General features: G+C 40.1%; 1 protein-coding gene across 1 annotated transcript in view; it reads right to left on the reverse strand.

Moving 5' to 3' along the window:
- slit3 (slit homolog 3 (Drosophila)) overlaps positions 1-17,870 on the reverse strand; it is an 88,765-nt gene that overhangs the window by 8,497 nt on the left and 62,398 nt on the right. Inside the window, exons 23-27 of the mRNA XM_062999639.1 lie at positions 16,435-16,574; positions 13,718-13,811; positions 12,913-13,050; positions 10,468-10,678; positions 8,746-8,876 (exon numbers count right to left, since the gene is read on the reverse strand). Of these exons, the coding sequence (XP_062855709.1) occupies positions 8,746-8,876; positions 10,468-10,678; positions 12,913-13,050; positions 13,718-13,811; positions 16,435-16,574 (714 nt within the window). The remainder of the gene's footprint in view (positions 1-8,745; positions 8,877-10,467; positions 10,679-12,912; positions 13,051-13,717; positions 13,812-16,434; positions 16,575-17,870) is intronic.

Below are 17,870 nucleotides of genomic sequence, written 5' to 3' on the forward strand. Positions count from 1 at the left end.
ACAAGACTTAAAAGGCAGACTGCAATCACAGCAGGATATATTACAATCGGCCCTTTGAGGTGAAAATGAGTTTGACACCCCTGTTCTATAGGAAAGCAACATGGCTGTTTGGCTCTGTAAATAGGTGTCGCTATGCTTTAGGAACATCATAACATTGCTGCATTGGCACCAGTTTCTTTTGGATAAACTAAATAAAAACAGTTCTTGTAAGACATTCCATCATTTAGTTCTTTACCCTTAACTGCTACAATATTAGTGCTTAAATTTATGCTACATAGTCAAGTATTTCATGTTTATTAATTGTCCAACAACTGCTCCTAGACTTCCTGTTTGATGCATTTTAAGTCAGTGCGTTTTGTCAGTACAGAAAAACAGGGCAAAGTTATTGTTTGTAGTAACAGATTTTACACAACAGATGTGGTTGATGGAGATTAGGATGAAAGGTGCTGGCGTATTCTTTTATCCTCATTTCCTGAATTGACTCTATAAAATCCCAACACAGATGTACGGTTTGTATTACAGCCTCATAATTCAATTCTACGTTAATATCATGCTCTTTATAACTCAAACAAAGCTCTTTTAGCTGGACCCCCAAAGCTCTCATGGGGTTATTTAATACCAGTTTACTACCAGCTGTGTTCTATTAACAGCAGTCCAAGTAGTGTGAAAGAATCTGAATAAGTCAGTATTAGGAGGTGGTTTGGCCAATTATGGAATAGATTAGGTTAATTAAACATAATTAAGTTTTACAGGGCTGTTTTATATTAGGTAAAGGTGGGTCGATATGCTTGGCCTATGCCTAGCCTGCTTTAGCACTGGTGCACCACCAGGGGGAACCATACACCAAGCCAAACTCGCAATTCACCCTTCAAAAGACCGGCCACACTCGCCAATATTGGCCATTTCTGACAGGGAGAAATTTTCCAGAGGTCATAATATTTGCCTAAGGAAAGGTTCCTGTGTCTTTGATGTGTATCCAGCATGTGTTTTAGCTTCAAGTGCCCCATTATGGTGCTCCATAAAAACAAACACAACACTGTTGAAGACTTCACCGGCTCTGTGCGACTCTGCCGGAGGAAAGTCAATTTCCTGTCAGTTGAAAATAAAACACCCGGGACAAAACCACATTATAAATAAGACACAGACAAAATGGGGCACAATTACCGATGCCTTCATCTCTGAAAGTTATCTTAATCAGCGAACCTGCTGACATATTTACGTTTCCTAAATTCAATTACACGCCGCTATCATTCGCTTACAGCACAGTCACAGCAGGCAGCTAATGCAGTTATTGATTGTAGCTGTAACCTCAATTAGGTCTTTTTTGCAGTGAAGTGGCCAAAGTACAACAAGCACTGAAAAGCACAAAAAGGGGAACTGACTGATTTCAACAGCCATCTGATCCATGTGAACCTCTGTCAGTGCAAGAAGATTGAGTCCTTCACTGGAAAGGAGCTGGTCTACGCTAACATTGAGCCCCCAAAGCTTACAAACTTAGTATTTTCATATGAGGAGAAATTTACAAAACCTGCTGTCATCTTTTATTGGTTTTGCATTAGATGATGATAGCTGGGATTTATTGCCACGTCAACATGATTACGGCTATATACGGGGCATGTCAAGTTTCTGGTTCATATAATGGTGACGATGTTTTTAAAGAGCGGGGTGCGGCTTGGTACTCCCATCATTTCCTTTATTACATGAGGTGTACTAGTTTGACGTGTGTTAAGTAATTATGTATTTTCCCTGGTGAGGACTTATCGAAGAGATCTTTGATGTTGTCTGCACGGAAGTGTTGCTGTCTTTGTGGCTGCAGGGTAGGGTATTCGATCAGTATGTGTTTAATTGTCAGGGTCTCGTTGCAGTTTTGACAGGTAGAGGGTTCGTCTCCAGTAAGTAGGTGTTTGTGCGTTAATTGGGAGTGTCCTATGCGCAACCTTGTGTGGATAACTTGGTGATGTCGGTTCTCCATCTCGTAACCTACTGGTTTTATGTTAGGTTTGATGGAGCTTGTTGTCCTGTTTCTCTTGCCATTTTGTGTTTATGAAGGCTTTTGTTTTGCATCAGATGTGTGGATGCCAATCAGCATCAGAGTCCTGGGAACATGATCTGAACTTTGCCCTTGGTCACTGTCTGAGGATTTGGCATGTGTTCTCTGTGTCTCTGTTCGGATTCTTACCTCCTACAAACATGCAAAATACTGGATTGTTTATATTACACCTATGTGTTACAATGTGAATACACAATAAGGACAAATGTATATGGATGCCTGACCATGAGTTTGGTTGGCATTCTATTCCAAAATCATATGGATTAACAGCTATTCAAAAACAGATTTTGCTTAGGGTCACGATGGATCTGGAGTAAAAGGACACAAAGCACAATGCAGCATGGAAAAGGTACCAGTAGATTAAAATGCTACCATCAATTGTTCCTGGATAATGAATGAAAAAGGGTTAAGAATGGGTCAAGAATGGGATGCAAATCCACCTACTGAACTGACGTGAGGAAAAAGGACTGACGTGAGGAAAAAGGAGTACCTTAAAAACCCATAATGATGCATGCCAAGTTCCAGAAATAGTAACCAGAGGGACAGATTAAACCCAGGATGCGGAAGCTGTGTGGCACCACTTACTGGCACCACTGCTACTTAAACTACAAATTATAATTTTAAACCTATTAATCAATATTAGTTAGTAAATATAATTTCCTTATGAAAGGAGTGAGACTACATCAGGATCACTGATCCAGATTTAACTAGACTATCAGGGATGCACTATGACCCTGACCTAAATAATGTCCATAGTACTGAAAACCACATTTGTACAGTCGCACAGTATGGACCACCCAAACCTAGCTGTATTTTTGTGAATATTCTTGCCTCTGACCTTTCAATAACACTATGGCCCACACAGTACTGAGCTCTTTGTTTGTTGGGATTCTATCTGATCAGACAAAATCTAATATCATCTGAAAGTTTCCAGCTTAAGGTCTCCAGCTCCATGTACACTATGTACTCCATCCAGCAGCCCTGTCCTACTTACCTCGGCCACAGAAAAGCTGCCTGGCTTCTCTTGTTCATACATCTAAAAGCCTGTTCTTACTTGGGCTTTATTCACAAAAGATCTAAGCACTAATTCCAACCGAAGTAAAGAAAACACCCAATCAAAACATGCTCTGACCCCCATCACCCCGACTTAAGACCCAGTTGTCACAGTAAACATTGGCCATTTCTGTGAGGCTGGGTTAGGTGTGGTATGGAACGGTTGACCCCATACTGCGTGGGAGAAAATGGAGTGAGAAGGACAGTTCAGACTTTCTCCTTCAATTTCCTTTGATGGCTCTGTGAAACCTGTTGCTCTAAGTTAAACAAGAGCCCATACAGAAGCTTAAACTGATGCAGAGATTAGCAGTGGGTCTTAAAAAGAGCAGAGGAATAAGAGGCACAGGCTTTCATTTAATGCTAATGATACTTAAATGCTCTACAAAGAAATATTTTAGGGGTTTTTAACCTATTCTCCTTTTACATTATTTGTCTATTACATTATTGCCTAATGGTAGTTGTTAAATATCATACTCTTTACCTCTTCTGACGTTTACATTATGAATAAATAAGGCAAGTTTGTAATGAATTCTCCTGTGAAACCCTTTACAAACATTTAAGGGAAACACAGGGCAGCAAGCAGTAGTTCAAGACAAACTACATGGCCCAGGGGCTCTACTTATGATCAACACTAACTGATCATACGCCAGCAGAACTCAACACTATATAAACCGGCTCCGAGTCTTTGCATTGTGCTTGACACAGCCAGACAGTTTCTCTTGCTGATTTACAGATCTCTCTAAAAGTAAGCTGTAAAACTAAAAATCTAATTCTAAAACTAAAAAGTAAATTCTGTATCAAAAGGTAAATATGACAGGCATTGGAACTTCTGGAAGAATCTAACCTAAACTCTTCTCTTTTATAGTCTCTTTTATCTCTATAGAGATTTTATAGTTAGAGACTGAAGGAGAAGCATTGATCACGTCATGGCACATTGGTGGATCGAGTAGCTGGCATGACATGCTCGATCACAGCCCCCACATAATAGAATTGTATGTTTTTTTTTCTTACTACCCAATCTGTATTCTACAGGAACCCGATCAAGTTCGTTTCCTCGCCTTTCAGGCATTAACCCCTTTGTTTTCTTTTTACCCCAGTGTGGTAATCTCTGACACTCTACATAGTGGCTGATATTTGTTCTTTTCTTTTCATTATCTTCAGCCATGGATCCAAAATCTTCAGTCTGCTGTGGCACCCTAACTTCACTATCCCTTAACACAATATGTGTCTCCTGCCAGGTAGCTTAGCATGAATTTCAAGATCAAGTTTGCCATTAGCTATTTTCCCTAGATTATAAGATAGATATTTCCTAATTCTGTGAAGGTTAGTAAATGGCTTACAATGCTGTGTCACATTGTGTTCTTTGAGTTCAAGTAGTACGTATACACAAGTAAATTAATAAAGATGTAGTTCAGTTTTTGATAGTGATTTGACGTATTAGATTAGCTAATAAATGTTAACAAGCAGTTGCATCTTGGACTGTTTACAATACAGGGCAGAGCCATCATTAGTCTATTTGGTTAAAATATTGGTAACTAGCCAACACATTGTCAAAATTGTACTACAATGTGAGTGCATAACATTGACGATGATTAAATAGGATTAAGGGGAGTTTAAACTGATGATTGTTCCCATAAAAGCTATTTAGATGTTGTTTTAAGTATAGCACATACATGAATTTGACATATAACCACCCTGCAAAATGTGTACTATATAGCCAAAACATTCATTTTAATATTAATATCAATTATCAATATTAATTGTTTAAAATGAATGATCAAGGAAGGCCCATTACGACTATTCAGAAAAGCAAACAAAGGCCCATGCAATTCCTTCTGCATTCCTCCAGTGCTCTTGACTGGACTGCAGCAGCTAGAAAAATTTTCTATCCAGCCTTCCTCCTTCAAACACACTTGAAGGCTAGCGCCTCCCAAGTGCCTAAATTTCCCATCTAAGTGAGTTTTGAGTCAACAAGTTGAAATTATTTTTCATTGAATCACTGCTGAATATAGCTAAAGAAATCCTTTTAACTAACAGAGATTAGCGCAGCATTTTACAAGGTCCTTCATTTAATCCAAATGATACTTTAGTTCTAGTAAATAGTCTTCTTCTCTTTTTCAGTGCACATAATGCGCTCTTCATTGCTCTTTCACCACTCGCCAAGATCACAGCATAGTGATAAGTGTCCTTCACCCTCTAACAACTCTCAATCACATCACATCCCATCATTCTCTCTAGGGTCAGATCTGCTTTTCCTCAGTTTCTCTTCACAGACTCCCTCATTTTTTTCATGTACTGTTCTCATGTTTTTCTTGGCTCTAAAGTTCTAATCTACTGTCTTTTGTGATTTGGATTTAATATGGAAGCTTCCCTTTCCTGCTGCACAGCCACAATTAATTCAGCCTCTTCATGATCCAGTTGTACACATGAAGTCAACCATCCTCAGCAAGGCTTAAAAGCCATTTTCCTCCCAGTTCATCCATGGTCCAGCGTTCTGGCATCGGACAAGTTTACAAATTCAAAAAGCAGCTGGACTGACTTCTTCGGCTCTTGTTGCACGCCGTTGGCGCTAACCATGTTATGGAGAGCTTAGGAACGTGCTGGTCTGGCTGGTGAGCACTGCATTTGTGGTTTATTTCAACTTAATTAAGGTGGACAGGGGCAATTCTGCTTCAACAACTGCCCCTTTCATTCCCACTTACTAGGCTCAGCACTATCTCCCCACAAGCCCACAGACAATGACCTTAGGGCATGCCAAAACCACAAAACAATACGTCACCAGTGTTAAAAAAAAAAAAAAACGGCCTAATGAGAGGCTACACATGCAAAATAAGCTGGCCATGACACATCCAAACATGAGCCACAGAGATCACCATCCAGACCACGGCTGTACTCAGAAAAAGTGCACCGAGTTCAGCGTTCATCACCGGAGGCCCCAGGGATTCAGAAAGAATGTCTAAACATTTGCTACTTGTGGATATCAATGAATAATAATAACAACAATCAAGACATTAAAACTAATAGAACAAGAAAAGTTTGTTATTCCATCATTAGCTTAATACAGTCTACAAAGACAAGAATTTAAACTGAAATGTTATTTTTACATGCCAGAACAATCCTGATGGAGCGGTCGATCTAGTCTTGGGCAGTGGCAGAAGATGCCCATTGCAAAGGGAATAAGAGATACAGTTTGGATCAATAACAAGCTATCTTGTGCCTCAGAGCCCAGCTCAGATTAGCTCTCCTCTGCTGCCTGCTATTAAACAGAAACCACTCACAACTGTTACCTCAGTGTGCACTGATTTATGGTGTAAAAAAGATTTTAAAGCTTTACAATTATTAGAACGCACCCCAATCAATCAGTGTTTACTTTTACATTTGAAGATCTTTCATTATATGTCTATATTCTAAAATGATAACTTGACCAAGACAATAAAACAATTTCTATGTGGGATGAAACCCACTGGGTTGGATACCCAGGTGGAGCAGTCTGTGAGTAGTTTGCATGTTCTCCCTGTGTTTGTGTGGGTTTTCTCCGGGAGCTTTGGGTTCTTCCCACAGTCCAAAGATGCAATCAGGTTAACTGTAGATACCAAAAGTCCCCCTAGGTAGTGAATGTGTGTGTTTCCCTATGACGGACTGGTGACCTGTCCAGAGTGTTTCTTGCCTTTTGCCCAGTGAATTGTACCCACCAGAACCCTGAACAGGATAAAGCAGTGGTAAATCAGACAATGAATGAATGTTAACGCTGTGTAAATCTGTGCTTCTCTCATCATGTAAGTCCCAGACTTGCTTAGGTGTTCTTATACAGTACTTTATATTATATTACCACAATAAAAGCAAAAGGAAGCCTGGGAGCTGTTGTAGCCATACTACAACTTAGATGGAGAGTCATCATCAATCAATTTCAAGATATTAGCAGCTAGGAATGCTAGGTCGTAACATCACCCTTACACAATGTTAACAATGAAGTTTTGGTGAACAGAAGCAGGATCAGTGGGGAACAGTACAATTACCTGAGATAATGGAAAACCTACATTATTAATGGGTACCAGCAGTATGAATAACTGCAGTAAAAAGAAAGTGCTTATACTGGTACGGAAAGATAATCGTATTGATGCAATGCATTAAAACAAATTAACAGCCATTGATTTTTGGTGGGGCTCTACTAGGTCTCTAAATTACTGGCTTATAAAACAAGCACACAGAGAGCAGTAAAAGCTATATGAGCTAAGCGTATTTGTAAGGCTCCAAGGAGAGGAGCAGTCACAGTGAAAGTGGCACATGAGCCAAATATGAATTTTGTTTTTTGTTATATTTTGTTTATGCATTTTCTCCCCTTTTTCTCCTGACTTTTCAGCGCGTCCAAATGCCCGATTGCGTCATGCTTCCTTACCATTAATGCCGACCCCCGCTCTGATTTTGTCACCCACACTAGCCGAGTGCATATATGCGAATCAGCCTTGTGTACGGAGAGACACACCCTGATCAACGCACTCTTTCCCCGCCTCTGTGCAGGCACCATCAATCAGCCAGCAGAGGGCGTAGTTGCATTAGTTACGAGGAGTCTCTATCCGGCTTAATGGCCCACCCCTACATGAACAACAGGCCAATCGTTGTTCACGTGGCCGCTCAGCCCAGCCGGATGGCGGAGCTGAGATTCGATACCATGTATTCGAGATCCCAGCTCTGGTGTGCTAGCGGGTGTTTTTACCGCTGCGCCACTTAAGCGGCCCCAGATATGGAATTTTAATCATGTGTGTAGGAAAGACAGAGACTGATATCTGACCAGAGGCAGATAAAAGTCATATGGTCAGATTAAGGATATGTTGTCTGAACGATGTAGGGTATGGAAGAGTATCTTTATCTATTCTATTCTATTCAGTGTGTTTGTAATGTACATAATAAACTAACTTAAGACGGAATGTGTACGTTTACTTTCTGTGTTGGAAAGTAATGGTTCCATTTATGCATTCAGCAGACGGTTTTATTCAAAGGGACTTACAACTGAGACTAGATCTAATCAAAACAGAGAGGTAAGGGCCCTGCATAAGGGTTCAACAGTGGCAGCTTGGCAAGGCTGGAGCTTAAACCCTTAACCTTTCAATTAATAGACCATTACTTTACTAGTTCCTGTCCAATAACATGAAGTACACACACAGGTCAACAATTTTGGACAACATTCTGACTCCTCTCCTTTTTCTGAGAATTCTACTTAAACTACCTAAAATCGTAGTCCAGGAGCAATAAATAATATCAGCACGACAGATTACACATGTAATACAAAGTGACGGAATCAAATTTTCCAACGCTCGGCAGTGCATTACAAATTACATACTAAAAATAATAATGTTTATATAATGCAATAATGACCCATGAAACAGGAATACGCCAAATTGCACAGATAATCTGGTGTTTCTGGATTTAAAACACCAACAGTTGGTGAGTTTGAGTTCATCCAGCAAGCTGGGACAGTATTCAACATTTTGTGTGGACAAAAAAAAAACACTGTTTATGGACGATATGGATTGAAATTATAAACAATTAATGTTCTTAATCATTCTTATGGCAAATGTAAGAATCTTAGTAGTGTTAAATGTACTGTATGTGGAACTGTGTGTTATTGTCTGTTGTATTCATACCTGTATACAGTTGTGGGAGGGTACTTGGCAATGTCATGCATCAGTCGAATGTGGCCTTGATATAGCTCCAGTGCCAGAGGGTCGTGATCCTCTTTATACAACAGCATGCCATTGTCCTTATCAGTAGCCACCTATATGAGTACAAAAAGTGAGATTTGTAAACTCCCATACCCACACAGCATAACATTAGAACAGCAAAACCTTGTTCTTGACTCCTGGAGGGTGGGGGTAGATGCATTGGGTAGAGAGGAAAACCAAGTTTATGAAGTAAAGATAAATGAGTTTGTATGAAATAAGAACAAGTGGGTACTTTGCACTGGCAAAATAGCCCACAGCCATATGTGCAACCAGCGTGGGCGCATGACAGGTGCAAGTGCTGAATTTCAAATGTTTTACAAGGCAGTCAAAAGCATATTGGTCACTACATGGCGTGAACTAAGCATGTCTAAAAAACTTAATTTACAATTTACAAATGCAAGCCTAATTGCAACACGTCTACAGATGCTGCTCACTCAAAGTCACCAGCTCACCTCTGCAACGAGATGAATACACTGCCTATTTTTAGCTCTCCTACTTTAATTAACATTAGGGTGCCCTGTTGGTCGGCCAGGCGAGCGGCTCATTTGCAGCAGAGATGCAATCCATCCGTGACGGGAGCTCATGATTGCCGCCGATAACAGAGCCGGCTCAACTTCCATTACCATAATGTATGTCCTCCAGGGAGGCATTATTCATGCTAGTGGACAAAAGGTGACATTCTAATAATGTCAGCGGGGCCGGACAGGGCGCTGCAGCCGATATAAGCCCAGGAACAGATGTTAGGAAGGCAGATCACTTTTCATGGTTATGGTAGGTGAGATCTAAGCAGGCTTTGTAGCAAGGTATGGGTTAAAAAGCACACTAATAATAATAATAATACAAATAATAATGGCTGTCCACAGTGGGGTGTGGATATGGTCTTGAGAGGAGAAGAATGTTGTGACTGCAGGATATTTATGTTGTCTGTCTGCGGATAACTCAACAGGCTGTGGGTAAAAGTTGTGGGTTTTGGAAAATACGGTAGCAACCATCCTTAAAGTAACTGCTAGTATTTATTTGCAAATTTGGGTTTGTCAGCGAATTTAACCGCTTTCAGTACACGGAGGGAGTTGTTAGTTGACATGCTAGTGCGTTGTGCCACCTCATCCCATTGGTTTGAATGGCATGATGCTAACTGTGTTAGCTTAGTAAAACCCGATGTTATCGCTGTCTAAGTAGTGCGTTCGAATAAACCTGCCTTATAGGTCAATGACTTATTAGAATTCTCTCTACTTAGACAGCTGCCTATGTAGGCAGTAAGACAGCAAGGCAGCTCACTAGGTTTTCGAACACACCCATTATGTCCGTACATGACCCATATGTGTATATTAAGAAGTCGGCCTTCGAAGGATTGACACCCTGTTAAGGTTGTATCTCTGGCCTGCGCTAAATGTTTCCAAGTAGCATTGGTTCCACAGAGACACTGATCAGGACGAAGTGGTAAGTGAAAATGGATCAATTAAATAAGAGCAAACATAACCAAGGAACAAAATCAAAGCAGACTATGGGCCAGTTCAAGTCAGGCCAGCTATAATAACATCATAATATAATGATAATATAATAATAATAAATAATGGTCAGTCAGTCCTCAGTTAGAACGAACACTTGGTGGAATTTGATCTAGATGTGGATTAGAGGTCTTACCTGGAGGGATATATGTGTTGTAGGAAGAAAAGTAGTCCCTGGCAGCTCTATGTATGAGTCTTTCCCCAGGAAGTGTGCTGTAAATGTCTTTTGGCACACAGGCTCACCATCCACCATCAGACACTGAGCTCCGTTCTGACACTCCGACTGATCACACGGGCTCGTCTTCTGGAGAAGGATCATGGGAAGAGTGTCTTCGCAAAACAGCCCACTAACAGAGGAAGAAATAATACAGAGAGCAGCAGATAAGCATTTCGATTCCTGAACAAAATTGTTTATCAGATTGCTAAATGAGCCTTTCACATCAAAGTGGCATTTTTTTCTCTCACATCTTGCCTGTAATACTTTTTATAGATTAACCAGATGCTTTTGTTACGTAGATGGAAATCATGTTTCAAGATTGATGGAGTGCCAGGCCAGAGCCAAATTAATGCAGAGCTCAAGCCGCTAACACTTAATTACCAGCTTGTGCAGAAAGATCTATTGTTCATCCGGCTGCTGCAGCAACAGCTATGCACACACGAGAGAACGAGGCTCTCGGAAGCTGACGAGATGCGCCATCCTGCTGCTCGCTGGCACTGATTACACCAAACACACATGCACTCGTGTGTACACACTCACACACACTTGCTCAATCCGAGCCACAGGGCAGCTCGGCACTTATAGCACTATAATTAGCCACATGGAGTTTCATCTGCTGTTCAGCCCGAATGAGACAGCCTAGTGTCGGATAATAAAGTCCCATCTCTAACTGGGACGCCTGGTAAGCGTTTCTGTGTGTGTATATTTTTTAAGGGGGATTAACTCAATGAATTGTGCTGTTTTAACTTCGCTGACAGATGTTAATTAACTGCTGTTATTAAAACACATCAATAATGTGATTACAGCACAATGCTCCTGATATGTAATATGTAAGCATCTTGAAATTCTGCTATAACAACATAACACTGGCCATAAATCATCATTTAGGCTAGGTTTATATTTATTTTTCATGTCACTGAGGAAAATTAAGAAAAATGGCTTGTATTTAAACAGTTTTCAACTGTTTGGAGAGCACAAACAAAAAAGATGTGATGAAATAGAAAGTTCACTTTTCTTTATCTAACTATGTAATTACTGCACTATGATTAGGGTCCAGAGCCCACCATGGACAGGGTGTCAGTTAAGTAAAGTGTTTCAAACACTTACATCTCAGGGCAGTTTGAAGCGGATAATTTGCTTATAAGTAAGCAAATCTCAGGTCATACTAGAATTCAGACTGTCTGGCTGGATTAATCTACATTGTTGAAATGACTGGAGCAACAAATTGTGTGTTTCAATTAAAAGACAACATCCTTGGTGGGCAAATTTTTGGCTTTCATTTACAGAATTCTGAGAAAAGGAAATGCATCTGCCCACTGAACCTAAGGCTTGAGTCAATAACTTGATATGCGCTGGTGCATGGTTATGTATAGAAATTACACTCAGTGATCTGTTTGACAGAATGCATCTTGAAAAAAATATATTATGCTCACATACCATAGACTAAAATATATATGTTTACAGAAAAAAATATGGATTTACTTTTGGGTATAGTACCTCTGGCTGTGTCCCAATCCACATGTAGCTATACTAGATGAATAACTTACTACACCACTTAGTGCCTGATTGGTTGAATGTGGTGTTTGGTCCACAATTGTTCGATCTAGCAAAAATGTCAACCTTTCTGAGTAGCATATTAACAAATAATTGTTTTTTTCATAATCTATGTGTGTAAGACAAACATGTCTGTCTGTCTGTCTATAATGCACAGTTATCATTAGTTTTTGATCTGGGTTTTGTCTGACCTATTAATGCAAACCTAATATTATTTATTAGGATTTTAACTTTGGTTACATTCATGACAGGACAGGTAGTTACACAAGATTCATCAGTTCAAGTCTTTAATGTTATCACAGTCATGGACAATTTATGTATCTCCAATTTATCTCACATGCATGTCTTTGGACTGTGGGAGGACACCGGTCCTCCTGGAGGAAACCCACACAGACACAGGGAGAACAAGCAAACTCCACACAAAAAGGACCCGGACCTCTCCATCTGGGAATTGAACCTAATACGCATTAAATAAAATATTTATTTAGCTGGAGTGATAATTTAAATAAATGAGTGTGTTAATTTTAGTGTACTGTATATTCGTTATTAGACAGGTAGACTGAAGTTAATGACTTGATTCCTGGGTTCAGTGCATGTTCCTTTTGAGGCAAAATGCTGCTAAATGAGGCATGTTGCTAGTAAGACAGCTGGCTCCATAATAAAATGATGTATAGAACACAGTGATTAATCATAGTATGGAAATCTCTGGGCTAAAATTAAGGTGTCCTGCTATATTTTAAAAGCCTAGTCTACTTTTCTTCAGCAAAAACCTTAGAATAAGAAGCTGCTGTATGTGACTACAGGTCTTACCTAAAACCATTCCTGCATACACATGTGTAACCATTGATGGCATCCACACACTCTGCCCCATGCTGACACTTGTTTTCCAAGCAGTCGTTAAAGTCTTGCTCACAGTGCTGCCCAACGTAGCCTGGCAAACACTCACACCTACAAAACACACACAGACACACAGACACCTCAAAATACTAACTCTCAATTTTTTTTTATTTATGTATTTTTTTTAATTTTCTATTTTTCCAACCTCCCCCCCCAATTTTCTCCCCTAATCTAGTCATGTCCAATAACCTTGATTGCATCCTCCATCGTTGACTGAGGACACTTCTCAACTGACACACGCCCCCTCCAACACATGCTCAGTAGAGACTGCATTTTTCACCAGCACGAGTCGATTTCATATATACCGCTCAGCATTGTCCACGGAGAGCCACACCACGATCAGTATTATTCCTCAGCATTATGCCATCAATCAACCAGCAGGGGTCGTAATTGCGCCAGTTACGAGGACCCATGATCCGACTTGCCCCAACCCTATGAACAACAGCCAATCGTTGTTCATGCAGCCGCCCAGCCCAGCTGGATGGCAGAGCTGAGATTCGAGACGATGTATTCGAAAACTCAGCTCTGGTGTGCTTGCGTATTTTACCGCTGTACCACCTGAACGGCAGTAACTCTATATTGGTGCCAGCATTCTCACATAAGCAAGAACTGCAGATGATCTGATGTCTGTTAAAGTGCTTATACATGTCTATGCTGTGGTCTCTGCTTAGAAGGGCATAGTTCAGAAAGGGGTAATCTCTGGAGAGTACGCACTTACCTGTAGCCTTTACTTAGAGGCACGCACTTGGAGTCATGCTGGCAGGGGTCAAAACCAGGCAGACAGGGCTCTACTACCTCCTCACACAGGTCTCCTAAAAAGTTCACACACAGAAACAGAAAGACTGTCAGACTTCTTTAACATCTGCCTTTACACACCTGTCACTGCTAAATCGCTCAAACAGGGCTGTAAAAATGTACAGAGCAGGGTTAGCTTTGATCGTATCAGCCTGAGGCAGACGACTCTCTGGAAATCTGCTGTTTCAGTCATGAATTTTAGATGAGAAAATATTTTTCTGTCTAATGTTAAGCTAAAGTATGTGCATGTATGTGTCAGTCCTCCTAGCCTACATGAAGCAATAATTAATTTAATTGATCCACCTGCTACTACAGTGTTTTACATTATTACTTTCTATTTAGCACTTCTAACTGAGAACCACACTATTTAACCGAGTAGAGGCAGATGTTGCCTCTCCCAGCTCGGTATGAAATTGCCAGGCATGTTTCCTCGACTCACCCCCCTACCCCGCTTTAGGGCTTTGGCTGGATATTGAGCTGATGTACTTGGGCATGTACAGCTCTTTGTGGTTTGCATTTCCTCTACCAGCTCAGCATCTGTGTCCACAGCCTGGCAAATAGCTGGTGCTGTGGGTTTTTAATCAAGTCTGCATGGCAAAGCCGACAGGCGCTTATGATTCAATAGGATGTGGAGAGATGTTCACCATGCTGATAAAATAAACAGAAACTGGGGCATACAAACAGAGCCGTGGCAACAGGGGATATGATGGGTGTATGGTTATGTGATATGATCAAAATACAATATTGCAGTTATATTAAAGGAATGCTTCAGCGAAAAATCTCATTTAACAATTTTACACTCCAGCTGTAGTCGATCAGCTTAGATGTTTGATGCTACTTTAGTTTTGTAGCAAAGATGCTGAAGATCTATTTATCTAACAGGTAATGGTAGTCTCTCTTAGCATTTTCCCTAAAAATACAGCATATTGTGCTTAATAATACACCTACTATTAGCTAAAAAAATACTGGAGCTGGTGCAAGACCATGTCTTGGGTCCCGGGTTCACTGTCTATGAGGAGTTTTGCATTTTACCATCAGATATTTCATCTTCCGCATACTTCTAAAAACATGCAGAAAATTTAATGCAAGTGAATGAGTGATGGGTATGAGTATGCATGGCCTTGGGATGTTTCTTGTCCAGTTTTTCTATCTGCTTGATGTTTTTTGGGTGGTACTGAACCCATAGTGACCCCAGAAGGTTTGTTTGTTTATTAGAATTTTAACGTCATGTTTTACACTTTGGTTACATTCATGACAAGAAACAGTAGTTACTCATTACACAAGATTCATCAGTTCCAATCTCCAATTCACCTCACTTGCATGTCTTTGGACTGTGGGAGGAAACCGGAGCACCTGGAGGAAACCCACACAGACACGGGGAGAACATGCAAACTCCACACAGAAAGGACCCGGACCTTCTTGCTGTGAGGCGACAGTGCTACCCACTTAGTCACTGTGTCGCCCACCCCAACCAGAATGAAAATCAAAAGATTTCAGCAAAAACAGATTTATGGTGTTTACATTTTTGCTGAACCATTAAAAACGTTGCTTAAACCATGATTTGACTTTATTATACATACAAAATTGATGGTCTTGTTTAAAAAAAAAAAAAAAAAAAACACTAACAAATTGTAAATGCTGCTATTTTTTTTTTTGTCTTTTAAATATAAAACAACTAATATTGTGCAATATATTGTCACATAGGTAATCATCTCATGAAAGGTGTGGGGCCTACTTAATTTTTAAAGAAATCTAGTTTAGAGAGCAAAAGAGTATATTCTGAATTTCAAACTTAATCAATGTATTAAGACACAGGTGAGCACAAGCATAAAAATGAATACAGCAAAACTAAAATAAGTGCATAAGTTAATACTGACATAGTGGCACCTGTACTTTGAATTGCAGCTTTTATCATTATAACATGGGATCTGCTGACTCAGCTAATGACAGATCATCAAGTATAACAATAATCCTCCATAAGGTAACATGCTGTACAACTACACCTTTAAAACACAACAAACTAAATGGATTAGTCATGAACAAGGTTTATTCTTGATAGGAGTGTGGCCGAAAAAGACAAAAAATGCTTAAAGCAGTTCTAATTGGTAGTCTGCTTTGGGGCTTCCCTCCTCAGTAGCTGGGCGTTGGGCAAGTCTGCAGTTTTGGCTTTCAGTCCAAAGCTGGTACCACAGCAGGCACACTTGCTGCACCCGTTCCCAGAAGAGGCTGCAATTAGACTTCCTGTGTGTAATAACAGGGCTTTCAGAAACCAGCTGCACCTCTCCTCTCACCCCACTATTTTACTCTCCTCTCCTGGCCATCGTTCAATATTACAGCTATGGCAGTACCTCAAAAAATAGTCAAGACTGCTGTCACACTCTAGCTATTGTTGAAATGTTAAAATACCTCATTCTGTGTTTCAAAACAAACTAACTGTATAAAGTGACAATGAATAAACAAGATGATACTAGTATAGCTAAAATGGGAAATACATTCAGAACAAAGCCATCAGACTCAATGGAATCTGAGCTCAGCACTGAAACTGGTTTGTTACTGCTATATAATCAGTGTTGCTATGTAGTGACTCTGATTACTGCAAACTATCATGGGGTTGCTGAGCTGAAGCTGTTTGGACAGTACCTCTGTAGTTGGCAGGGCAGATGCAGGTGTAGTTATTAATGCCATCTACACATGTGGAGTTATTTTCGCAGTCATTGTCTTCGCAGTCATCAGGATTCACCTCACACCGCTGGCCCTCAAATCCAGGTGGACACACACAGCTGAAATTTATATATAAAAAAAGGTGTGACAACAACCCTCAAATCAAATACATTTTTATATGACTATGTTTTTTAGAAGTATAGTATAGACATTCAAATTATATGTCTGTGTTCAGTGAGAATAAATAAGGTAAACGTAGGGTATGTGCACATTTTCTTATTGATTTAAATACTTCAACCAAGAATACTATTTATATTAATATTTTAAATACATTTTCTGAAAGCATACTTTAATATATTTTTATTTGTACATGTAGTGCCAGTAATATGGTTTTAAGGGCTTTGTTGACTGTATTACACTGCTGTAGACATAATCGTGTAATGAATGACTTTGCGTAATGAAATTTAATTTATCATAATGCTAGCACATGGATAACATGCAGGCAGTGGTAGCTCAGCAATTAAGGTACTGGACTAGAACGCTGAAGGCACACAACCACCAAGTTGCCACTGTTGGGCCCTTCAGCAAGGTCCTTAAACCTCAATCGCTTGACTGTAATAAGCTACAGCTCTAAGCTGCTTTTGATAAAGGTGTCTGCTAAATGCTATAAATGTAATATTAATGTTAGTGCTGCACTTTTTGCATTTTTCCCAATTACCCGATTGTATTACACTTCCTTTCTACTGATGCTGACCTCCACTCTGTCGCTGACTGCAGCTTTTCACCTGCACGAGGTGAGTTCATATGCGGATCAGCATTGTGTACGGACAGCCACACCCTGATCAACACATTATTCCTTGACTCTGTGCAGGCCAGCAGAGGTCGTAACTGCATCAGTTATGAGGTCCCGTCCGGCTCCCACCCTGTGTGAACAACGAGCCAATCGTTGTTCATGTAGGCGCTCAGCCTGCTGGATGGCAGAGCTGAGTTTTGAACTGATGAGTTCCACAATTTGTTTTTCTTTCTATGTACTATGTGTTAGTGCTTTACACTGGTCTCAGTCAAGCACACTTCCCACCTGTACTCAGTCCCCAGAGGTTTAGTCTTGTTTTTCCTACCCATTTTGTATTTCCATTGATTACCTAAATTAGATGCTCCTTTTTGGAGTTTTGAGTTTCTGATCACTGTTTTCTCCCTATTTAAACTCCTTCAGTTTTGTTTGAGCATGTACCAAGCAGTGTTCACAGATTAAATGCCATACTGTTATGACCATTGCTTGTTTTCTTGTTTTTAAGGATTTTGTTCTACTCTGTTCGTAAATTACCTGACCTTTGCCTTTGGATCCTCAACTATGATTCTGGATGAACCTACCTCTGCGGGTTATCATAACGATATGTAATATGTGTAGAAACAAC

The sequence above is a fragment of the Trichomycterus rosablanca genome, chromosome 8, assembly GCF_030014385.1.
Source record: "Trichomycterus rosablanca isolate fTriRos1 chromosome 8, fTriRos1.hap1, whole genome shotgun sequence".
Classification (NCBI taxonomy): Eukaryota; Metazoa; Chordata; class Actinopteri; order Siluriformes; family Trichomycteridae; genus Trichomycterus; species Trichomycterus rosablanca.